The following is a 25,237-nucleotide window of genomic DNA, read 5'->3' on the forward strand; positions in this document are numbered from 1 at the left end:
TTGGTGTATCGTAAACATCACCCACTTGACGCTACGTACCTGATGATGCATCCCTTCGACCTTGTTTCCGTCGACCTCCAGTATGAGCTGACCCACCTCCAGTCCGCCGGCATCGTAGGCGGCCCCATGCTCCTGTAAAGAGTTCCCCGGATTCAATGGTCTTCCTGCCAAGAACAGACACGATTCGAAACTTACATGAATGTTGATGATACGAGGCAGCGGATGCTTGGTGTTGGCTCCTCCCTCGATCGCGATGCCTAGAATGGGTTTCGACTTTTTCACCGTTATGTGTAGATTTCCTCTATGGTCAGGTACTATGTGTGGTGGCTGATCTTGGCTCTGCTCCAGCGATGAGCCGTTCTGGTCCATCGGTAGCCGCTGCATCGACTGCGAGCGACGATCCGGATGTGGAGGATATATGTGGGTAGATAGTGGACAATGATTAGAATCATTGAAAAAGATTGGTCCTAGTGAAATGACCCGCTTCATACTGACATCACATCATCAAAAAAAATTTAAGCTTAAGCTGCTGCTGATGAACTGGGTAATACATGAAGATGTCGAAAAAAGATGTTAAAACGATTCCAAAGCATCCGAAGGACTTTTACTTACCGTACCTACTCGTATCATTGAACTATTTTAAAGTGATACCGACTGGAGTCGGGTGTAAATTTTAATGAAATGCTTGATTAATTTAATTTGGAAAGTGCAATCAAAAAATCGATCTGATGAGTCATAATCAACCCGCTGAAGATATCGAGATCTCTGCAAGCTACAGAAAGTTGGAAATCAAACATTTTGGAGAAGGTCCTCATATCAGAGTCGCTTCCTATGAACCTCAAGGAAGCAAGGGAAAATATTTCAGCTAACTTCATGACAATCACTCATGGAAGCAGTCAATCCAACGTTCGTTGAACCTGAGCGAACTTTTCGGATATCTAGCTATTTCGGGAGCAACATTAGTTTTAAGCAGATTGACGACAACCTAAAGTTCTGCTGAAGGATTATTCCATTAATCATAATGATATTGTATGTAACGTATGATAGAGCAGAATCGATTATGTGATTATTATTATGTCAGCTGCTTAGACTGTTGTATCCTGTCACTAGGAACGCAATCCACGAACATTTAATCATGTTGCTTATGGCAAGTCAAATCCCACTTTTCACGATCTCCTCATTTTTATATTTCTTGAACCAAACTTCATATTCATATCCCTACAATAACTGTCATTTGTGAAATGACAATTCTCATCGAAAGTCCGAAACGATTGCTATCGCATGCGAAAAACTAGGGTTTTTTTTTCTAATCATCAATTTTATAATAAAAAATAAATTCAACCAAGTAAGTGAAAGAATTGTATTTTCTCTTCACTCATTATTAATTTCCTTATCATAATAGTGATTTTTAGAGACTTTCTAAAAATGACTTTATACAGCAGTATATACTGTTGCCATGCGATTATCCAATTTAAATATCCTCAGTGATTTCCCGGAAGGCCCCCAAAATACTCAGTTTCTGTTGTCGTAACTGCTTCATGTGATGACAAAACTCACCAGACTCATCATCAAGGCTAAACCATCATGTAGAAACTTTAGCCCACTTGCTCACCATTACTTTTGAAGACGAATCATCACCCAACATATTATTCATAAAGGGTGATTGGTGTGATCTGATTGCTTATCAGTGGCTACTTTTCATGAAAATCAACACCCAATCATTTGTTGCTCCATGCTACGGAGTTAATCCCAGATGGAAACTATTGCTTACAACAGAATACTGCTCCTTATCATCGATTTGGTACACCCATGTTTTTTATGCGGTTTATTTACGAGGTTTTTCACGCGGATTTTTCCATCAACCGCGCGTTATACGCGTTTTTTACGAGGTATCTATCCCTCGCCTGAAAAGAACCTGGGTGCATCGTCAAAGTTTACACCATTTCATATTATCACGAGAATTGACAGAATCATCATCAGATCTCAAACCCTTGGATTACCATGCATGGGAATATATGCTTAGTAATATCGAAAGTTCAAAAGGCCTCATTTCGGAATGATTCAAGCTATATTTTATAAGTATTTGTATATCCCTATATTTTATAAGAATAGTATCCCTCAAGATGTCGTGCATCCCAGTTGTGATGTTTTTCTATGAGCGTTTTCGAATTGTGATCAAAGAGAAAAGGACTTGTTACTTTCAAATAACAAAATGTAAGACTTACGAAAACATAAATACATACGGAGTTGAGTTTAGTTGATTTGTTTTAATTTTAAAAAAAAATTTCACAGACAAGCAAATCAAATCATTCTGTAATCCCGAATCCCGTTCACGAGGAATCTTAATACAACACGATGTTATTATTTTCATATGAAGGGTCAATACACTCAAAAGTTGTTCATGGGTTTCGTCTAGTGGAACATAGGTGTCGCCCCACGATCTTACCAATTTGTCAATGAAATATATTTTTCCTGTTCGCGTTGACGACATTGCACTATGGCATTTCAGGCGGACAAAAATCAGAGAAGTGACTCACCGATCTGCTTTTCAATATTTCCTTTAGAAAGCAGGCACTTTTACTAAGAAAAGTTGAAAATTTCAGGACTGTAGTACACCCGGATTTTTTTACGCGATTTTTTACGAGGTTTCTTACGAGGTTTTTTTATTAGGTATTACGCGGATTTTCCAATAAATGCGATTTTTTTACGTCGAAATCTAGTGTCATACGTATCCCCCGCGTAAAAAAATCCTGGGTGTAGTATTATACCTGAAATATCGAGAAATGAAGACGGAAAATGGCAAAAAAATGCATTTTTTCCGAAAAAAGCAAATTCAAAAAAAAATATTTTGATCGTGATAACAGAATAACTTCTGAGTTTTTTTTTTATAAACGTTATTGATTAGTCTTGTGGTTAAGTGGCTTTCTAGGTGAAAATAAGTCCTGGTTTTTTTTTCAAGTCTCAGGTATATACTAACAAATTCCGAAGTAATGATGCGACCTGCGTCGGTATGATTCGGAGCGTTTTGAAAGTTGTTAGTCCCTATAGGAAACATACAAAATCAAAAACATTTTCAACAATACATGACAGCCAAGATTTTTAAATCTTTTTTTAAGTTTTTTTTTCCTTCTTGATATGGTTGAAACCTGTCATCTACGGAAATTTCTATATATTTCACGACCAATTTATCAAAACGGCTTATTTTCTTTAATTTGAATGAAACTATTTTTTTTAAAATACTAGCTGAATTTACCAGGCTATGATCGAGAATCAAGTTCCCTTCTTCCCTTTCACCATACTCTCATGACCTTGCTCTATGTGTAAAAAAAGCGTATTCCCAGTTTGACAGGAAAATCAACGTTAAATGTCGCTTTTTTCTTGTCAACTTATTTTAAGACTGGGTACCATAATGGGTAAATAAAAAAAAAATGCGAGTCTAATTTTTTGACTAGTAGCCAGTTTCTGCAATTTTGAGCAAAATTGAAGCACTTAAAAAATATTTTTTTGTCTTTAAAACGCTGTATGTATATACAGTCATTACATGCCACGATATGGTGGTTCTTATTCATTAAAAGGTGCTCTTCTTTCAGAATATTAGACCCGTATTTTTTAATTTTTTCACTAGGGTACCCTTTACCAGTTTAGGATGATCCGAAAAATCAATTTTCTCCCTTTTCCCAAAAATTTCCCATTTTTTTGAAAATTCATAACTTTTGAACAGATCATCCACATATCAAATTAAAACCAATTAGCTAGCCTTGAAAAAATATCGTATCGTATACAAATGAAAAACAAATTTCTGCATTACTCGAGAATTATTCAAGTAAATGGAACCAAATTAGGTATATTGAGGTTTAAGGGTGCAAGAAATATATCTGTGGTAGTTAGCCTCTCCACCCCCCTGTCTAAGGAGGGGCTGCCATACAAATGAAACACAAATTTCTGCATTACTCGAGAATTATTCAAGCAAATGAAACCAAATTAGATTAGGCATGTTGAGGTTTCAGAGTGCAATAAATATTTCTATGGTGGTTAGACTCTCCACCCCCTTCTCTAAGGGGGGGGGGTCCGCCATACAAATGAAACCCAAATTTCTGCAGTACTCGAGAATTATTGAAGCAAATGAAACCAAATTTGGCTGTGGAGGTTGTGGAGGCAATTGGGAATTTTCGGAGAACGCTGGAGGAAAAAAGGAAAATTCAGAAAATTAAATTCCCATATGTTCTACAATTATATAGTGACAAGTGCTGTTAGTCCATTTGATGTTTGTGCTAGCGAAATTGATCTTTGTTCAAAACTGGAAATGAATTTTAATGTGATAAAACGCACTCCTATATCTTCTTCTATCTATACCAAAAAAAAGGACAGATGTGTTGATAAGAGCAGAACTCGAGGAAGGCATTGTCCGATTTAGGGCTGTCTTTATTCTATCATATTTTCTGTATAAAACATTTATTCCATGTAACGGAGAAACATGTTATTTACAAGTGGTTGAAAAATCTTGAACGAGAATTGTGTCTGAAAATAATCTGATTTTATAATGATGAGTTTTGTTAGAAATACTAGGAACTTTATAGTATAAAGTAAATTCAACGGAGACGAATAGAAGATCTTTCAATGAACAGTTCTGCGATTGGACCCATGAACTTGCTCATAGTAAGAAAACGTGAATGTTTGAACGTATTGATAACAAAAAACAAATTTTGGACGGGACGAAGTTTGCCGGGTCAGTTAGTATTATTTATATTATTAATATTATATATAATATTCAATATAATAAACGCTCAAATTGAATATCAAAACTCACAATGAAGTATTGAGTAATGTAGCACACCTGGAGGCTATTTTTTATATACTTTGGGGCTAACGATACAAATGTCATCAAAACAAATGCAAGCAGGCGGTTGTGCGTCGCAGGGATGCCAGGTGTTTTTTTTTTCAAAAGTCTTGACATGGTATGAGAAAATGTCTTCACCATAATATTGGAGGAAAGTTCTTCACACAAAAATGGAACTGTGATAACACTATTTGTTTATTCCAGCTTTGAACTTTTGGTTGTAACTCAAACCATATCCATGAAACTAATTGTAGAAAAGGTAAGTAACCGGAAAACCTTCGATTTGTGAAGTGGTCGTTTGAAATATCTAGGTTAATCTATTGTATAGTAGTGCCAAAATAATACAAATTCAATGTCACAATCATTCGAATTTTCGAGCGCAAATGAACTAATGTCTTCTAGAGACAATATGTATTCAGACCGCTTTGTTCGCTGAGACTAAAGCCCTACTTTTTTGACGATATTTTCGGCCAATAGTTAGAATTTCATGGAAATGATATCTTTTAATAATCCACGTACGCTATCATACTGAAATGTCTTCACATATTTCATAATGTCTTCAGAATATCTTCACAAAATCAAATGTCTTCAAAATGAAGACATGTTTTCAAACCTGGTATCTCTGGTTCGCCAAAAAGTGGAAGAGAGACGAAATCGCTAGAAAAGATTGCCTGACTATTTTTCAACAACGATGATAATTTGAAATTTTCATTAATTTGTTTTTTACTTGCTACATTAGTTAACTGTTTTTGTTTTGATTTAATTAATTAATTTATAATGAAGGAAAATTCTAATGGAAAAACGTTTTTAATTTGCTCAAAAACATGCCAAAAACCAACTTACCCCGTGTGTAGGGTTAGTTGGTCAATTTATTCTGGAATATAAAGACGTTAAATAAAAGAAAAATGTCAAATAATTGATTCTCTGGTTATTTTTCATTGAAAGGTAAGCTTCATTGTGGTACATAACATTCTAACGCAAAACTTCGTACTACAAAGTTATAGTCAAATTTATTCAAAAATAACTGACTAGCCCCTCCCTACCCTATTCATTTTTTGATTGTTTAATTGGCTTTGGACTAGAGGGCAGTTTTTTATATTTTTTCTTGAATGCAGAGATTTTTTTACATAACATATCCAAAATCTGAGATGTAGTTTCTGTCGTTTTTGAGTTATGATTTTTCAAAAATAACCGATGGTCCGAAAAATCATTTATCCGCTTTTTATCCAAAAAAAAAACGATTTTTCTTAAAAAATTATAACTTTTGAATTTTTTATTTGGTTGGACCTGGTCGATTAGAAAATGGATCATAGTCCCATAGTTCTGTCGCATAAGAATGTAACGAAGTCCGAAAACAATTTAACTTTGAAAAATCGTAACTCGAAAATGAAAAAAAAAACACCTCTCTGATTTTTGGATTTGCTATACGTAAAAAAACTTCAGCTACCAAGAAAAAATATAGCATCCTCTATATACAATCATGTAAACAATGAAAAAACAAATACAATCAAAAATACTTATGGTTTTGTAAAAGAAGACTAGTTTATTAAGTTTAATTTGAAAAGTCATGTTTTGTTTTTGAAAAATTCATTTAAAAGAAGGGGAAAAATTAAATTTGAAAAAGAGAAATTGATTTTTCGAACCATCGAATAACTTTGAAGAAGTATAACTCACAAACGATAAAAATCACATCTCTGATTTTTGGATATGTTATGTAAAAAAATCTCAGCTTTCAAGGAAAATTATAAAAAAATGTAGTGCCCTCTAGTACAAAGCCATATGAATTATTAAAACAAATACAACCAATAATTACGAAAACAAAATCCGATTTTCGCCAATAAATTTATTTTTTCGGAGAAGACTAACTCACTTGCTTCAACTTGATATGTCGATTATCTGAATCGGTACAGTAATTCAAAAGTTATGAAATTTTTAAAAAGTCATTTTTGGGAAAAGAGGGGAAATGTGAAATTTTCGGACCACCCTAAAATAGAAATGGATAGTACCCCAATGGAAAAATAAAAAAAAATACAGGTCTAATATTTTGCGAAAAGGTACAAGACTACCTCTTTTCACGAAAATCTGAGAACCAGATTTGTATATGACTATATATATATATATATATATATATGCAGTGTTTGGATTTCGATCAAAATCAAATGATACACAATGTGTCATGCAAGTAAACTCTCACGAACATATAACCAAATATGAGAGGATCATTCAGATACTTGTATGAATGTCAGCAATCACTTTTGTAACATTTAGTGATTAAACTAAGAGAGGAACGAAGACTGTTGTTCGCATATTCGAGTTGTATCAAACATGGCATACTATTTTCGAAGCCTGCATACAAGTTTGAACCGCATATATCGTCTCATTTTACTATAGCGAAACCCACTGCACAGACAAGTGTAAAGCAATAAATGATACAAGAAAAATTACGTCATCATTACGTCACCATTTGCGGAGAGCAGCGAATGGGAAAAGAGATAAAACGCGAGAGTTTTTGCTTCTCACTGGAGCGGTGTTGCTAGTAAAACTATGCGGTCTATATGAATATACACATTTCAAGGGATAGCGGCGTTAAAAATGGAAAATATAATCTGACTACCCTTCCCTTAGCCTCTATCGAGCTAAATAATCATATAGTTTGCACTCTCTGAGACTTAAAAATCAGGATCTGCTACATTAGCTGAATATGAATCTTTCGCTTTGCGTTGTCCGTATGATCCTGCTGTTTCATGATGCATGGAGAGGTCGGTATGCATATGTTAGAGGCAAAGAAGAAAATAAGCTTTCTGCACTGAAAGCGTATATGATAGCTTTGCTTGCATGCTGGTGTGCAATGAAGTGCGAGCCGATGCAGAGTTGTCTCGTTCTCTTTTGTGTCGTGATTTGCAGCACATAACAATAATAGAATACCGCTGGGGGAAATGTTTCCTGAAAGAAATGTTTTGAACGAACGAAAGCGATTTTTTCAATGAGTGGATCATTTGGCAAACACTGTATATATGTATTCCGCCATATCTCTGGAACGCCTTGACCGATATTCACCAAATTTGACATATACGAGTATGTTCCTTATACATTAACGCTAGTCTAAAGCATATTAGAAATGAGATGGCAGCCACTGAAAAGGGGGAGAGGCTGAATTCCGAAAAAATCCATGCACGATTTTCTCGTTTTGTATAAAAAATACACGCCTCCATGAAAATTTCACTGTAGTATAATCACACATGATTTTTAGCAACTTGTTTCGATCTTATCAAGTAGAAAAAACACGAGAAATGTTGAAAAAATTATGAAATATTTTTGTCCACTTGCTTGTATGGAAATCGCCCATAGAGCATTGGCGGCTCGTCTTCCAATATGTGAGGCAAAAATTATTAAGACTTTTCAGTAAAGTAAAATAATTTGTTAAACACGACAATTAAGTTGAATACGAAAATGTATGGATGCATGGGAAATACTGTTTTATATTCATTTGATTAGTAAACAATTTAGAAATTCCATTTATTTACGTTAATAATGTGCGAAATAACGGTTGAAATTTATAAGTTAATAAGAAGAAATATAATACGTATCATTTGTTCTCATCATGGCTTCAACCAAAGAAGGTAGCATAATTGGGTAACAATTCAAATACTGGATAACTGTCAACACACGGAAAGTGACTGAAGTCTTGTTCTTAGGTCTCGGGCAGGTTCTGATAAAAAAAACAGGAAGTGGGTTATATCTATGGTATAACCGCAAGGGTGACGTAGGACTATCGTTGATTTAGAGATAATTTGTTTGAAGTTGAATCTGAATTCATTCTGAATGAATGAATATTTGGAGAACTTCGAAAACGAGAGCGTTACGTTGGAGGCACAAGGTTTTATGCATCCAATATTGGATACGGAAATATCCTACTGATGGGGAAGAATAATCTTCAGAAGCTATCCTGTTAATTGCGATTGATTGAAAAATCACAAAACCAAATGTATTTGGTCACAGTGTTACATGTTTTAAAATAAACTCTTTCACATGAATGTAATTTTAAATACCCAGAGGAACTGGCAGATTATTTTCAGTAATGATTGAATATTTTCACATTTTCCTCGATACTGGAAGCCTACCAGTGGTTAATGCTAACTCGATAACCATCTGTTAATAGCACTTGATTGAAACATATTTGGTCACAGTGTTACATGGATAGAAAACATTCAAATGAACCTTTTCACATGAATGTATTTTTAAATTCCTAGAGGAACTGGCAGATTATTTTCCGGATCTTTCTCGATGCTGAACGGCATCCTAACGCAAAGAATTCCGTGCGTGTATGTGTATGTGTAGCGGCTGCTTCGATGGTCACCTTCTCTGCTCCTGAAGGATCGGCTTCTCTGTGCTCCGTCACAGTTTCAAACAAACTGCATGCGTTTCAGGGCAGATCTCGATCCTTCGCCGTCCAGCACCCTCAGCAACGATGTTGTCTTGTCGATGTCCCCACGAAAAATGAATGCGTCTCACCACCAGAATATCGCTTAAGTATGCTTTTTGTGCGTGATTGAATCGAGAGAAGGCGTGGTTTACGATGGCAATTTGGAAGGCAAACTAGAGGGGAATGAACTCTCTGTGCTCGGAATTGTTAATTGCGATTGATTGAAAAATCACAAAACCAAATGTATTTGGTCACAGTGATACATGGATAGAAAACATTAAAATAAACTCTTTCACGTGAATGTAATTTCAAATTCCCAGAGGAACTGGCAGATTATTTTCAGTAACGATTGGATATTTCCACATTTTCCTCGATACTGGAAGCCCACCAGTGGTTTATGCTAACTCGATAACCACCTGTTAATAGCACTTGATTGAAATATATTTGGTCACAGTGTTACATGGATAGAAAACATTCAAATAAACTCTTTCACATGATTGTATTTTTAAAATCCCAGAGGAACTGGCAGATTATTTTCGGGATCTTTCTCGATGCTGAATGGCATCCAAACGGAAAGAATTCCGCGCGTGTATGTGTGTGTGTGTGTGTAGCGGCTGCTTCGAGATCTTCCCGGGGAACCGTTTGTGGCATCACTCTCCTCCTGATGGATTCCCTTCTGGCCTAAGGTGCACAAACAGGCTCTTGGTGACACCGTTCATCCGCGCTTTCATGATAAATGAAGAGCTTCACCACAACAGCGACAACATGCTCCAATCGCTGTTCAATTAGAACTGAGTGGATTTCCGATCGGCGCTCGCTTATATACCGATTGGTGATTTCAATAGCCTGTTTTGAAAGCAAATTTAAGACTATTGAAACAAGTTTTTGGATCAGAAAGTAACAAGTATAGAACGCGTAGACATTTTATCTTTCGAATGAAGTGTTTATCATACCATTTCGTTCAGTTGTTTAGCAGCTATTAACACTCAAAATCTCGGTCTCCGGTGTAACGCTTTTGTTTTCGAAACTTTGATTTTACACCCCGGTATAGAAATGAAAGACGTAGTCCTACGTCAAAAATCAAAAATGAATTGAGTATGTTTTCATTTAGGTTTATATTTTTTATTTGAACTTTTGTAGTTCAACCGTTTTACGATTCATTGACTGATGGTTCTAAAGGTTATATGTCTCTTTGTTATTTGTGCCCTCACTTAGTTCAGCTTCTTCTGTTTAAATACCAACGTCGACATCTTGTGGCATCTTCAGATGATATTCGATATCTCCAAAGTCTAATACTACGATTTTAGATTTGATGTATTGTTCTTGTAGCAAAAAAGCAGTGATCTGGTTTCCGAGTTGCCTGAGTAATTATGTGAGTGATTTTGCGTGTTTCAGTGTTTGTAATGTTTTGTCCCACTTATTTATCAATAGTAGAACGTAGTTCATAAACAGTAAAATAGGTAAATCGAGTCATTCAAATGACGTTTCGTTGTTTAGTTTCGGTCATAGTTGATTTTGAAATTGAGGAGCAGTTCTAATTAGTAGAAGCGTAAGGTTACGTTTAACAACGGATTCCTTTGAAAACCACGTTTTCGCGGACGAATTCAGCACGTCAAAGGTTTGAGCTTCAATATTTAACTCAGTTTATATTCAACTCAGTTTAAACTCAGTCCAGGAAATAGAGTTTAAATTTGGGATGCAACAAGTAAACCAAACAGCTCGAAAAATTATGACAGATGCTCAGTCAACAGATTCCGCGATAATCTTCGGATAATCCCGGACGAGGAGAAATGGACGCCATCTCTCTTACTTAATTCTGATGAAACTGATGGCATTGAATCGATGTGCAACCTGCCAAATGGTTAAGAAGTACCTGGCCAACATTTATATTTTCATGCGGAAGCATCAGTCGAATCCGGCCGCGATCGTGTCTGAGCAGTAGGTAATTACCCAGAAGAAGGCGAAGCAAGTGCTGAACACAAACCAACTTTCCGACGTCATGGTCATGATGAGACCTACTTGACGACTCTCGATGGACGAATATATCTTCCACACCAAGTTCTCGGAGTAGGTTCTTCTGAGGCTGACGATCAGCGTGAAGGGAATGTCCAAGCTGCTCTACTTTCCTTCGGTGCTTACGGGGAACAGGGAGATATACAGTACGAAGTGCCTGCCAGAAGTTGCCGCCTTCATAAAGAAGTAAGCAATATGCGTATATTTTTTCGAATGATCCCCGTAGTATTATCTCATGGAGACAAATCGGTGAATACATCGACTTTGTCTAGATAGAGGCTAAGGGTAACAGTTTGACAACAACCTGGAACGGTGTAAACATCTAAATGGACGATAAACTAGTCGGAGATATTCATTTGTTCGCTCGATTGGAATCGAGAATAGGAACTCTCGGAGAACCAAATCACAGTCAGAACAAGATTGGGCTCAACAATATATGATCCAGTTGCAACTGTTCAGTCTCTGACAAACTGGAATGTTGGGGGAAGAGGACGCTGTACAGTTTCCAGACAGTTTCCCAATGACAATGGATTACAGAGATGTATGGTGAAGAACCATCCGAAGCATGTGGCTATCCGGTTGAATTGAAATTGCGCAGTTTGAAGTCATCGCAATCCATCGAGCCCCTGGGGTCTAGGTTTGCAATTTAGACCACTGCTGAGACAATAGAAATCAATATTCCAACTTACACTGATCTCAAACCGCAAAACGTGACATGGTCGATCTGTGAAGCCGATGCCGTTGGAATGAAAACTTATCATCGATAATAATGGGGATGTAATTAGAAACAGAATATTTTGCTTTACGCACAAATACAATTTTATCTTACTAAACTTCGTTACATACTATCACCTCTATATAATAACGATCAAGCTGCAGCATTTATTCTCATTATCAGTTTGTATTACAAACGTGTTTTCGGGGCTACTTGAGGAAGGACCCCTGCCTGGAAGATCGAAAAATAATGAATTCTCGTAATTCTTCTTCGGATGTTAGGAATAAAGTGAAGTGTTCGGGTATTTTGGTTATTGTTTAAGTTATATTTGGAGATGCATTTTCCATTTTTTGAGTGAACGAATAATGATTATTACGCTGTTGAAACCTGGATGCGTAGATGCTGTCTGAAAATCGGTACCTTGTTGGTGGTATCGGTTCTGTAGCAACGGGGTGTCGCAGAACGAATTCCAACGAATATTTTGAAACTTTAAGACAATACCTAAAGCGTTACATAGGGGTTTTTGAAAATTCGAAAAACTACCAAAATGGCGGCCATTTTTTGTTAAAAATGAGTTGTTTTTCATGAAAATTCGCTGTTTAGAAGCTCATAAAAAAAGAAAAAAATAGATATCAAAAAACGGCTATGTAACATCTTAGCTAATTCATTTTTACATGCTGATAACAAATCGGTCGAGTAGAACCTGAGATATCGATACCAGTCGAAGAAACATGATTTCCAGAAAAACGCGTTTAAAAATTCGTACAGCAATTCTATATCCATTGAGGTTTTAAGGGGGGTCCTGTGCGAGCCTTTTAAAATCGCCGACTTTTGCGCCAGAGGACCAATGTCCTCTGTCGGGATTCGGATTGATTGTTGCCCGGACCAGCGCGTACCGTAGGCCTCGCTACAGTATCCTCCTTCGAATTGCGGCTTGCCACACTTCCCAATTTGCTGACGAGAATTCCGAAAAGTTTCTCTGTCGTTTTGAGGAACCCAATCTTTCTGTCTAACCGAAACTAAACAAGAAAATGTTACTAATTTAAAAATAAACCGCTAATATTTTAATAAAAACATTACCCAAAACTGTTTCCAGAAATTTTCCGAATCTTTGTTTCTTATTTTCGTCGAAACACCTAACTCCTTTTTCCCAACAATTCCAAATTGCTTGTGACGTCACTCTTTACTTTACGTGTTTTCCTAACTCTATGGTTCTCCTACTAACACAATATTTTGTCCCTACTAATTGGTGTCGTTTTACGTGTAACTGTGGTGGTGGTCCGTTATATAGCGTTCTGTTTCAGGGTACTCACTCTAATTGGCGTTTTAATACCGGGATGAGCTCACCCGTGCAGCAACGGTGGGGTTTTCAAATGGTGGAGCAGCGTGATGATTTATTCCGCTCCGACACCAAAACTCTTACCGACGTGAGTTCCGGTAAATCTCGCTGGCGTTGGTGGACTTTCCCGTCCTGAGCTTACCGTGTTGGAGTAGGGTCGCGTGTTGCGTGCGACTCACACGGGGCCGAGCTTCCCTTTCGTTGACCAACGCGCTCCAGAATGGTCTATAGTGGTACGCAACCACGAGGCGATAGACCACTCCGGGGGATTTACCGTAGCACCAAGATCTCACAGCGATGGCTGATCGCCGGAACGCAAGCGCAGTCCCGACTAGGACTCTGGCACGTAAATGTAACCTGTACACGGAGCCACCAAGGCTGTATAAATTGCCTTTCATTATTATAAAATCATCAAACCAATGTTGCTTTAATAAAAATTTACCTCCGTTTTACTGGGTGCAAAGCAGACTGCTGCACTAACTTTTAACTATACTAATTGATTGTACTCAATTGTACAATTGTCCTAAATTAAATTTAACACAATGAACAAAAGCGTCTTTCTAGTAAACAATAAACTCACTTCTACTTGATTTGAATAATCGCGCAACTCACGATTTATTGATATTTTTACCCAAATCACTCCGAAAATATCTGGAAATAATCAAAACTTAATACTCGAAACGTTGAAACTATTTTTACTGTTACTTCAAAAAAAAAACTACTCAAAATAATGTCACTCGTTTTCACCAAAATTGAACTTCTTCGCTCGGCGGCTCAGAATGGAAAGGTCGATTCCTCTGTTCTTTCCGATTGCGAAACCTTTCGAATCATCTAGTAATTTTTTTTAATATTTCTGTCTCTACTTCCGGATCTTTAGGCATTCTCTAATCTAGAATTTTCGTCGAGGACTACTAAGTTCTTGATCGATTATTCTGAGCGTCTGATTCTATTCGTGGTCTGCTATCTAACATTAGGCGTAATTTTTTCGATCTTCCAGACCGGGGTCCTCCCTTAGGAGATTTCTATAAATTGGTTACTGATAATTCATAACACTCGACATCATTCAAAAACCTTCATATTCTTTTCGTTCCAAGAATCGTAGAATTGTGCGAGATATATCCCAGCTCACCAGCAGCTTCGCTAGTGATATTCACAATAACAGTAAGGTACAACATACAGTACAAAAAGATTTTTGTTTCGATTTAGATGTAGCCAAAGAAATAATAACTAGTCGAACGCTTGTGTGAAAGTTTTATAAAACGTGCGTGCTGAAAAAAATCTACTCTCACAAATACTTTTTGCTCTTACTGAATCGAACTACATCTAGATCTAAAAAAAAGTTACACGTGCTGAGACATACTTCAATACTTCTTGCAAAAAAAATATATATCCAAGCCTATCGTTATACTGCCGCAAGTCTGATCTCATTACAGCCGAAAAAATACGCGATCGATCCATTATGAGTTTGATGTGTATGGAATATTTGTTCGCATTTGAGGTTGATGAGCTGATGAGCCTGAAAAAACTGTTGTAACAGCTCACTACCAACTAAACACAACATTTAGCTTCCGGTAATACGGCACAAAACGCACAATCTACACAAAACTATTTATGTAACTTTTTAACCGTTGGGAGATGTTTATCTTCCGCAATACCACAACTTTTGTCATCTAGATCGTTTTTTTTAAAGTAATTACTCTCACTAGACGAAGAAAAACATCAACGAGAACAAAAGAGAACAATATTGCACAAAACAAAACTGCGTCGATAAGCATTGGTTTTTTTTTTCTCTGGTTGAATGGTTGGCCACAATTACCTGATGCCGTCTGACACCTGTTTCGGATCCTAACAGCGATCCGCTTTCATCTTTCATATCAAAGCTTCTAGACAACTTAGTGGCTAACTCCTACCCGTGAGGAAGGTGTTCGAGTTGTTGATGTTGTTTGTAATGTTCAGGTTTTTTAAAAATATTTGTTGGTTGCAGGAAGTATTTTTGTTGTTATTTGTTTTGGTCGAAAACAATGGGGCGAAAAGGAAGAAGAAAAAATAAATTGATAAATTATTAATCATAATGTGGAAAATAACGAAAAAATATTAGTGGATAAGAGCACAACCTGTGGAAACAGAAACAATCAAAACAGGTGTCTCGGTTGACATGGGTGTTTGTGTGTGTGCGTGTTAATTGATGGAAAAGTGACATTGAACGAAGAAGAAAATCGGATGGACATAAATACAAACACAAAACAAAACAGAAGGCGTGTTGGTTCCTAGTCAATCCTTTCCTGTTGAAATGTTTACCTGTCAGTATAAAATTGTAAAACACGAAATCTGTGGCTATCTCACTTTTTGGTGGCGGTTTTTTATACAAATGCTGCGGCCTACTTTCGAAAACCCTAACTAGCTAGAGGTAGCTTGTAGCTTCTGTTAAATGCGAATCGTTGAAGCACAAAAAGTCTTGGGGACGCTACAAGGCAGCTGAACTAGGTTTCCGCTACTGTATTCGCTTTCCTACTGAATGAAACTAGAGAGTATGGCTGAAATAAAACCAATCATAATGCTTCTATCTAGATGAATCCAATGACAACACATCTCGCCATTTGTAGGATCAAAACGGGTCGATGTTTTTAATCTATATAGCCGACACTATCCGATGAGTATCTCAATATTACCATAATTTCTCACAAATTTCAAAGCCGGTCAAGTGGTTGATAAACGTTAGCCATATGCAGACCCATTGAGATGGTACCCCTCTGTGCACCAATTCGTGTTACAACCCCACCATGGTATCAACCGAGGTCTCAGTAACAATAGCTGAGCCTGAGTTAATACCTGATATGTTACCCCTGCGAGATCTGCGTTTCTTCCCATGTTAGTTGGAAAGTTCCGTGGTTTTTCAACACCACTAAAAATGAACAAGACTAATTTCGAGAGGATCATCTGTCACTAGCTTAGGAGTGAAGTTTCATGACATTTCGTTTATTTGTTCACAATCTACAGTTTTTCAAGTGTCACTACCTGAGCATTCGTATAGAAAATGGAAAAAGAGGAATATCGTATTTTGATCAAATATTGTTATTTGATCGGAAAAACTCCTGAACAATCAATGCAGTGGTTGACGAAATGTTATTCCACTTCTGCTCCTTCGTGAACAACAGTTTATCGGTGGTTTAGTGAATTTTGAACGCACAAATGTACAAGCACTGCAGATGCATCTCGCCAAGACCCTCGCGTAGACCCAAAGAGGCTACGAATCCAGAAATCGTAAAACAAGCATCGACTCGTTTTGAACGATCGTAAAGTGAAGTTACACGAGTTTGCTGAGGCTGTAGGCATTTCGAAGAACGAGTGGATACATTTTGCATGACATTTTGGACATGAAAAAGCTATCCGTGCGATGGATGCCGCGTTTGCTGATCGTCGACCAAAAATAGCGGCGCGTTGATGATTCAACAGCCAGTTTGGCGTTGTTGAAGAGTAATCGAGTGGACTTCTTTCGATGTTTTGTGACAATGGATGAAACGTGGATCCATTACCACACTCCTGAATCCAATAGGCAGTCTGCAGAGTGGTTGACAAGCCACGAAAGCCGGCCAAACGACCAACGGTCGGTCGGCAAGGATTTAGCCTCTGTTTTTTTGGATGCGCATGGCATAATCTCCATCGATTACCTGCATAGAGCAAAAACAATTACCGGAGACTATTATGCAACGTTATTGGACAAACTGTGCGACGGAATACAGAAAAAATGGTCAAGAAAAAAAATCTGTACCATCACGGCAAAACTCCGTCGCATACATCCTTGAAAACGATGGCCAAGTTGGACCAATTACGATTCCAATTGGCTGCTCACCCACCATATTCTCCAGACTTGGTTCCGAGCGACTACTTCTTCTTGAATGGCGTTAACACGCCATAACACGCCTTGAATGTGTTCCGAGGGGCAAGCTCTTGAATACACGTGGCCACAGTGCAAGTCGAAGGAAATTTCTTTGACGAAAAATCCCCCGGCCAGAACGAGGATCGAACCTGAACACCCGACATTACTACAGGGTTTTCCATTTCGGGCTTCCGAAAGTATACAGCCCTGCGCTGACAACCGTTTGACATAGCTGTCAACCAAAGCGTCATATCGTTAGTTGAATGTCTGCCATTTTACAATATGGATCGTTTTAGCATCGCACAACGTGTTAATTTTGTTAAATTATACTATAAAAATGATGAAAAACCGGCAAATGTTTTTCGAGCATTACGGACGGATTTTGGTCGTCATGGACGGCCTACAGAGCATACAATCGCTAATCTAGTGCGTAAATTCGAACAAACTGGATCCGTAGCGGATATTGTGAAACCTGTGCATCATCGTAATGTGCGTTCGGCCGAAAATATTGCCGAATGTTTCGATTCCACGGCGTGCTCAGCAATTGGGCTTGTCAAACACATCATTGTGGCGAATTTTGCATTTGGACTTGCACCTACATCCATATAAAGTCCAACTGGTACAAAAATTAGAGCGTGGTGACCATGGAATGCGTCGGGCATATGTCGATTGGGTGAACGAACAACAGCAGCAAAATGCTGAATTTTCGCATCAAATTTTCTTCAGCGATGAGGCACATTTCGAGCTCGGTGGCTATGTGAACACCCAAAATTTCCGTATATGGGGCTCAGAAAATCCACACGTGATTGTTGAGAGGCCATTGCATCCGCCAAAAGTCACTGTTTGGTGCGCATTATGGTCTGGTGGAGTCATCGGGCCGTATTTCTGTGAAAATGAGGACGGCGAGACGGTATCTGTGAATGGTGAGCGCTATGGCCGCATGTCAATCGATTTTTTTTTTGCCACAAATTGAAGATATGGATACGGATGACATGTGGTTTCAGCAGGACGGCGCCACGTGCCACACAACACGACCGAACATGGCCATATTGCGAACGAAATTTGAGGGACGCATAATTTCGCGTTTTGGTGATGCCAATTGGCCGTCCAGATCATGCGATTTGAACCCGCTAGACTTTTTTTGTGGGGTTATGCGAAAGACCGTGTCTATGCCAACTCTCCGCAAACTCTTCAACATTTGAAAGACAACATTCGTGAAGTTATGACCGAGATACCGCCTCATATGTGCCGAAAAGTCATCGAAAATTACCTGTTCCGGATCAAGGTGTGCGAGGAAGCCCTAGGTGGACATTTGAATGATGTTGTATTCCACACATAATGGCATAAACCAAACTTTAATTTGAAATGAAAGTTTCATCGAAATTCGAATTCTAAGTGTGTTTTATTTCAATTTACTTTCGGAATTTAAAGTTGGAAAACCCTGTATTATATTTTCCCAAATCTCAAGCGGCGGCTCCAGGGAAAGAGCTTCACATCGAATACTTACACGTTTTGTACTACAGGAAGGGAATCGAAATGTTGGAAACTCGCTATAGCAAGTGTATTGCCCTCGAAGAAACTATGTTGAGGAATAAATACAGCTCCTACGAAATTAAGGAACGAAAAGCAAGAAAGTTCGCTTGGAATGCTCTCACAATCCAGATGGACATATTTTTTTAACTTTGGCAAATAAAATGCTTTTTCGTGTGCTGAATGGTGAAATGAATAAATAAAAAAAATATTTTCTAGAGTGTTAAAATGTTTTTATGTATGGAGCAGGCCTCAAATTCTCTCACGCTGGAGGTCAGCTTAGGATTATACCAATGAGGTACATATAAGTGGAGCAGTAGGCAGAGTATATTTAGATTGGTAAACAAAATATGGTGTCGTCATTATTTACATTCAATATCGAATGCATATGGAAGAAACAAAACAATGTTTAAATAACTCACAATTTGATTATGTCATGAGACAAAATGTTCATGGAATCTTGTGACTGATTGATTCTTATTAGATGGTAATTGTATTGTGACTTCCATCTTTTAAAGAGCAAAAACGTCCAGAGAACAGTTGCATTATTAGTCCTCGAAAATAGTGGAATTTTCAATTAAATGTTGCTTAATTGTAAACTATATTTCTCGAATCATATACACCGATACTGGGAGCCTTTAAGATATCGTCATATCATCGTGAAAATAACGAAAATTTGTTTGTTCCTATGAAGGTGAAAGAGTGAAAATGACACAAAAAATATCACTTTTATTCATCTTTTCCGACATCATTTCACAAATATCCACTGCACACTGTCACATTATACTCATATTCAGTTAGAACTCCAAAATAAGACCTGTTTTTAATTGATAGAATAATTTTCTGAAAATAGCTTTTTCACATAGATGTGAAAGACAAATGAAAGTAAACACAAATATTGACGTCACGATGTGAAAAGTATCTATAGCAGCGCATGCTATCACGCACACGCAAACTCTACCATAATAATCCTGGTCATGGGGATTATACCCCAAAAAAAAGTAACATGTAACCTGCCGTGTATGCGAAAAGGGTTTATGCGTGCTTATTTGCTATGTGTCTCTTGTTTCGCTCTCTTATATTGCTCTTATATTGAAATGGCATATATATTATACACAAACTCGCCTCTCGCTTGAGTAAATGCTGTACCAGTATGAGAGGGGCATAGTTTTTGTTATTTTTAAGCTCATTCAATGTTATAAATCAGGATGTCAAAAGATGTGCTGAAAATTAATTTTGGTTGTAGATGGGGTATAGCATAGACACATTCCCGCTTCAAAAGGGATACCTTGCTTCCCGGTTGGCAATAATTTATAAAATGAAATTGTGACTTGTTTAACACTGGGAAGCAAGGAGTATCCAAATCGCTGACAAATCAATATTTTAGTATTTAAGAACCAAGAAACTCTGTATTCGGAGCGTTCGAGTCCTCATCATCCGAAAAAGGGTTTCCTCCGGCGTGAGGAAGTTGCATTGTTGAAATCTTTCACTCCGCGTATAAACCATAAGCTGCTCTGCTTCATAGAAACTTATAAGTTCCATAGAAACTTATAAAAACTTGGAATTAGAATTGGCCTATACTGTAGGATGGTTCCAACCAGACTCTCCCTTGCAAGGAAGTTTCGAAATTGGAGTTCTCATTACGCGGGATTTTCACGGTCTAACTTCTGGTTAAGTCTTGGGCGGTCTGTTCTGCAGAACGTCGAATGCTGACCGGCAACATACTTTGTGTCGTAAGGCCGGCGTGTTTCGATCGCCGTTAGCACCAATGTAGTCCTCTTCAACGATCTGTTGCCTGCGCGCTGTTCAGGTGTCCATCGTAGTGCTTCCTCTATCTTCTGATCACCTAGCGTTCATTCGTCTAGATTCCTTCCTCTTTGTTCCTGCACGCTTTGATCCACGGCACAAAGCCGTTTGGTTTCTTGAAGAACCTCCGCGCTTCTCGAGAACGATAACGCAGCTCCATCTCCCCTCTCTCTCTCTCTCTCTCTCTCTCTCTCTCTCTCTCTCTCTTCTCCAAGCAGTGCTTTTTTCTAAAAAGATGTGTTTGCTGCACTCGTTTCTATCGGTATCGTTCCACGTTGTTTCGAGTTGCTCGTTGCAGTGTGGCTGCGTGTGCCGCATCATTCTCGTTCAGAAGCGCTCGACACTGGTCGTCAAACTATTCGTTCTTTTCCCTCGTTAGTTATACCCAGTGTTGCCACATTTAAAGCTGTACCAAATGGGTAGCACCGAAGCACCGAAAAGCTCTCTCATTTGTCCCTTTTTCCAATAATTTGTACCAAAAATCTATGGTTCTCGGAATAAATCGCTATAGAAAACGATTGCAACCGGAACTACTCAGAAATAGTGTCCCCATTACATCGACCTCAGAATATATTTGGGAAAACGAAAACGAGAGAATAAATTTATAATTGAAATGTGAGGCCTTTATACACATGATGTTTTTTCCCACGCCACAATATTTCTAGCACTTTTTTTCCTACACTTTTTTGCAAGCCGTCGTTTCTGTTGAAGTTGTTGACTGCAGCGATTTATTCCGGTCATGAAAATCTGTACCATCGAAGATATTCGTTGTAGAGAAAACAGGAAGTGGGTTATATCTGTGGTATAACCGCTAGATTGACGTAGGACTATCGTTGACTTAGTGATCATTTGTTTGAATTTGAGTCTCAATTCATCCTGAATGAATGAATAAATAAATATTGGGGGACTTCAAAAACGAGAGCGTTACGTTGGAGGCACAAGGTTGTACGCATCCAGTGTTGGATACGAAAATATTCTATTGATGGGGAAGAAGAATAATCTTCAGAGGCTTTCCTGTTAATTGCATTCGATTGAAAAATCACTAAACGATAGCACCGTTTCGAATGGAAAACATTAAAATAACTCTTTCGTTTGAATGTAATTTTCAATTCCAAGGGGAACTGTCAATTTTTTTTTCAGCAACGATAACATCTTTCCGGATTCTTCTGGATGTTCGATGTCCGCCAGTGATTAATGGTATCTCGATAATCACCAAACGAAAAGAGTTCATCGTATCGTTGCGGTACCGGTTTCTAAGATTATTTTTGTTCTGATTATATTCAGAAAACATCCCTCTACAGTTTCCGAGGAGTGAGGCATAGTGAGAACGTTACAAACAAGACATCGAAGCACCGAAATGCGAGCGAACCGTCAATACTCGGATTTAACATTGCCGCAGCCTTAAGTGTTGGATCATCAAAATCGAATCTTTTTCTCATTTGCTTGATCACCTCAAAGAAAAAAACAAATGTCCTTTGAAATGATCTGCCTTTCGCTTTCCATTGTTTTGATAATTTCTTCTGCTGCTATTCCAGCTTGAAAATTCTTGTTGTTTTTCAAATGATCTTCAAATTTAATAGCATTGGACATTGAAACAACATAAAATTCTTCACAGATATTAGTGAGTAGCATCGTGGATTCAGTTTTTTCAGCCTGGAAAACAATTCAAAATTGATCTGGGGCAAAACATACGTCGCACCGTCCGACACGAATTCTTTCAGACGATCCTTGTAAGGAATTCCATCCTTATGAAGCTGATCCATCATTGCATTGTAAATGCTTTTATGATAAGCATCACCAAGCGACACTACGGCGTAAAAGTCGTCATGTACCTTAATGTTCAAATGTAAGAAATTCCACCCGTGGAAAAAAGTTTGTACCAATCTTTTTTTTTTTACGAAAATCTGTACTCTGTAACGTATAGAATCTGTACCAAAAATAACGATAAAATCTGTACCATTCCAGATAAATCTGTACGTGTGGCAACACTGGCTATACCTGTTGACGGTCCTTGCAGCACTGCTTCCTCAACTCAATTCTGCTCCAGCATTCACCGAGAGATGCAATATTCAGTTCATCTAGCCCCGGCACAACTTGGAGAGTCTTGAATCAAAATACTGCGAGTATGCCGCAGCAACGTTCGTTTCCTGCGATGACTGCAGGTAGGTGATACCGTATGTAATGCTGGTATCTTAGGATATTGACGACGGAAAGTTTAGAACGCAGTTTGATCATCACGAGACAGTGGTCTGAATCGATGTTAACGCCACGATACGCTGACGATCGATCAAAACGTGGTCGATTTGTGCTTCCGTTTGCTGTGGTGATCTCCGGGTGTAACAATTTTGGAGGCTGTGCTAGAATAATGTGTATGAGCGTGTAAGTGGGTCATTGTCGTTGGCTTGCAGACTGGTCTAAGGAATTCATGATTAACTTTAGCAAACCTTCGCTTCATAGGACTTGTGATGAACGGTATACATTACCGATGAACCGACTTCCTCTAACGATACTCCTGCCAAACATATTGACCAAGCATCAAATGTGTTTGAAAATGCTCGACCAACAGTGAAAAGATTCATGCAGAATTCGAGATGGTGTCAATCCAACTTTTCTGGTCTGGAATCTGACCAAGACACCTGGTATTGATCCCAAAACATTGTCACTGTTTGTAACATTATCCCAAAATATTTTACATAAACATAAGTATGTTTTTTTCGATGAAACACACACTGGACCAAATCACCCCGTATCAAATTTTAATGTCCAAAAATCATCTCTTTTATTTTAAAATATATTTGGTAGATTGAAGCTTCATATAATGATTAAACATTATTTATTGAGAGAAAACAAGTGTAGCTCACTATACAATGTGACATTTTTTATTTGGACCGCATTGGTTTGGAAATATTAGGCGATTTGCTTAGGTGGTCCAAATTCCCCCCTTTTCCCATAATTGTGGCTGTGCGTGAGACAGCTGGTCGGATTCCTCATCTACCGATTGACGGCCCTCCAAAAATTGAATCACAGTACGCTGTTACTAAAACGAGGTCACTAATTTTTGAAGCCAAAGCTAAAAAGACACTTTCGAAAAATGCGCAAAAAATGTATCATTCTATCATCATGAAATTTAAACTAAGAATCTTGGAGTTAAATTTCCAAACCTCATAGCATTGTATAGGATTGGGTAATGGTTACTGCAACTTTTCGATTCCAGCAGCAATTCTGCAAAACTAGCGACCTGTGAGCGATTGATTAAATTTTTTGTCTTTAAAGAACGCTCGGAGTGAAATTGAACAGGTCTTGTATGTTGCATGACCTAGCTTGATGCCGCTTCTTAGATACACTATACCTTTTAAGTTTAATATATTTGCAAAGATGGGTTATACCAGAGTTCTCGGTTTTCCGTTTCAATGAAACAGGGGTTGTTTCCCATTCACCTGAATTCCATTCACCCGAAACACGTTTACCCGAAGCACATTTACCCGAATGTAACGCATACCCGAATGTAACAAATACCCGAATGCAACATATACCCGAATGGACATTTATCCGAATGAACATTTACCCGAATGCAACGTTTACCCGAATGCGACATTTACCCGAATGGGATGTTTACCCGAATGAAGAAGGAAAAATTCCGACAAATCAGTTTATGAGTTTTGTCGAATCTGCTGTTAGGAAGTTGCGAAGTAAACTGAGAAATTGTAATGAGGAAATTCGAAAAAGATGTTGAAGACTTCGCTGTGTTATTTTTAGAAATTAGTGTAGGCACAACTGACATGCTGTCTTCTTTCCTTTCCGTATTGCTCTTTAAGACCAAGAGATCATTCAGAAATGAGCATGGGTTATGAAATATCCGAAAAAACAGGTAACTTTAACATAAATTTTTTAAATGAAAATGTGAAAAGAATAGATAAGAAAAAATGTTACTTACGTATTTGCCGCGGCAGCGCAATTTTTATCATGAGTTTATTATTTCGTGATGAAATTTATTTTGAGATCAATGTAATGGTCGCCCCAGTCCCCATTTAATGAGGATAAGGAATCGAGGCGGCACCAAGCGGCCGAGGTGACGCAATCCGAGTAGACCGCCGACCCGCCGTCGGAAGCGGCGGTCTCTCGCAAGCAAACATGCGTTCCACCGATTGTTTGAAACTTAGGAGACGATCGTTTAGTCAGGTCTGCATACGTTTACCTGGTGCATTAGGTTTGCCCGGTTAATTATGCATGTCATGCATTTTGATTGTCTGGTTGCAAACATGATGCACCAGTTAACGTATGGCGTCCGATGCTCGTAAACGGGCTGCGTCATCCATAAGAATGGATGGACTTAATAATACGTTATAAAACTGCATTCTTTCACTTTTCATTATTTTGAAAATGATTTTATTTAATGCCAGTATTTCTCGAATTGTACTTCCCACGAAAAATACTTTTTGAATGGAAATGAAAGTATGAGACAAATATGATCTATACTATACGGCTATTTAAAGACTGACAATCTGTGCTACAAGTGTCGTTTTGACAGTGTTGTGATTGTCCTGTCAGTCTCAAGTTATAGCGCGTCAAAGATGGAGTCCACCAAGCAAGAAATTCGCCATATTTTACGTTTTTACTACCTGCGAGGTAAAACTGCAACGAAGGCGGCCGAAAAAATTCGTGTAGTGTATGGACCCGATACTGTAACGATTCGCTCA

The 25,237-nt window shown here is 38.0% G+C and overlaps 1 protein-coding gene across 9 annotated transcripts in view; it reads right to left on the bottom strand.

Moving 5' to 3' along the window:
* LOC129771049 (whirlin) overlaps window positions 1-25,237 on the bottom strand; it is a 550,739-nt gene that overhangs the window by 18,492 nt on the left and 507,010 nt on the right. For all 9 annotated transcript variants that reach the window (XM_055774327.1, XM_055774325.1, XM_055774333.1 and 6 more), the window contains 2 exons: window positions 196-387; window positions 40-132 (listed from right to left, as the gene is read on the bottom strand). In XM_055774327.1, the coding sequence (XP_055630302.1) occupies window positions 40-132; window positions 196-387 (285 nt within the window). The remainder of the gene's footprint in view (window positions 1-39; window positions 133-195; window positions 388-25,237) is intronic.

Source organism: Toxorhynchites rutilus, chromosome 2 (genome assembly GCF_029784135.1).
Source record: "Toxorhynchites rutilus septentrionalis strain SRP chromosome 2, ASM2978413v1, whole genome shotgun sequence".
Taxonomy (NCBI): Eukaryota; Metazoa; Arthropoda; class Insecta; order Diptera; family Culicidae; genus Toxorhynchites; species Toxorhynchites rutilus.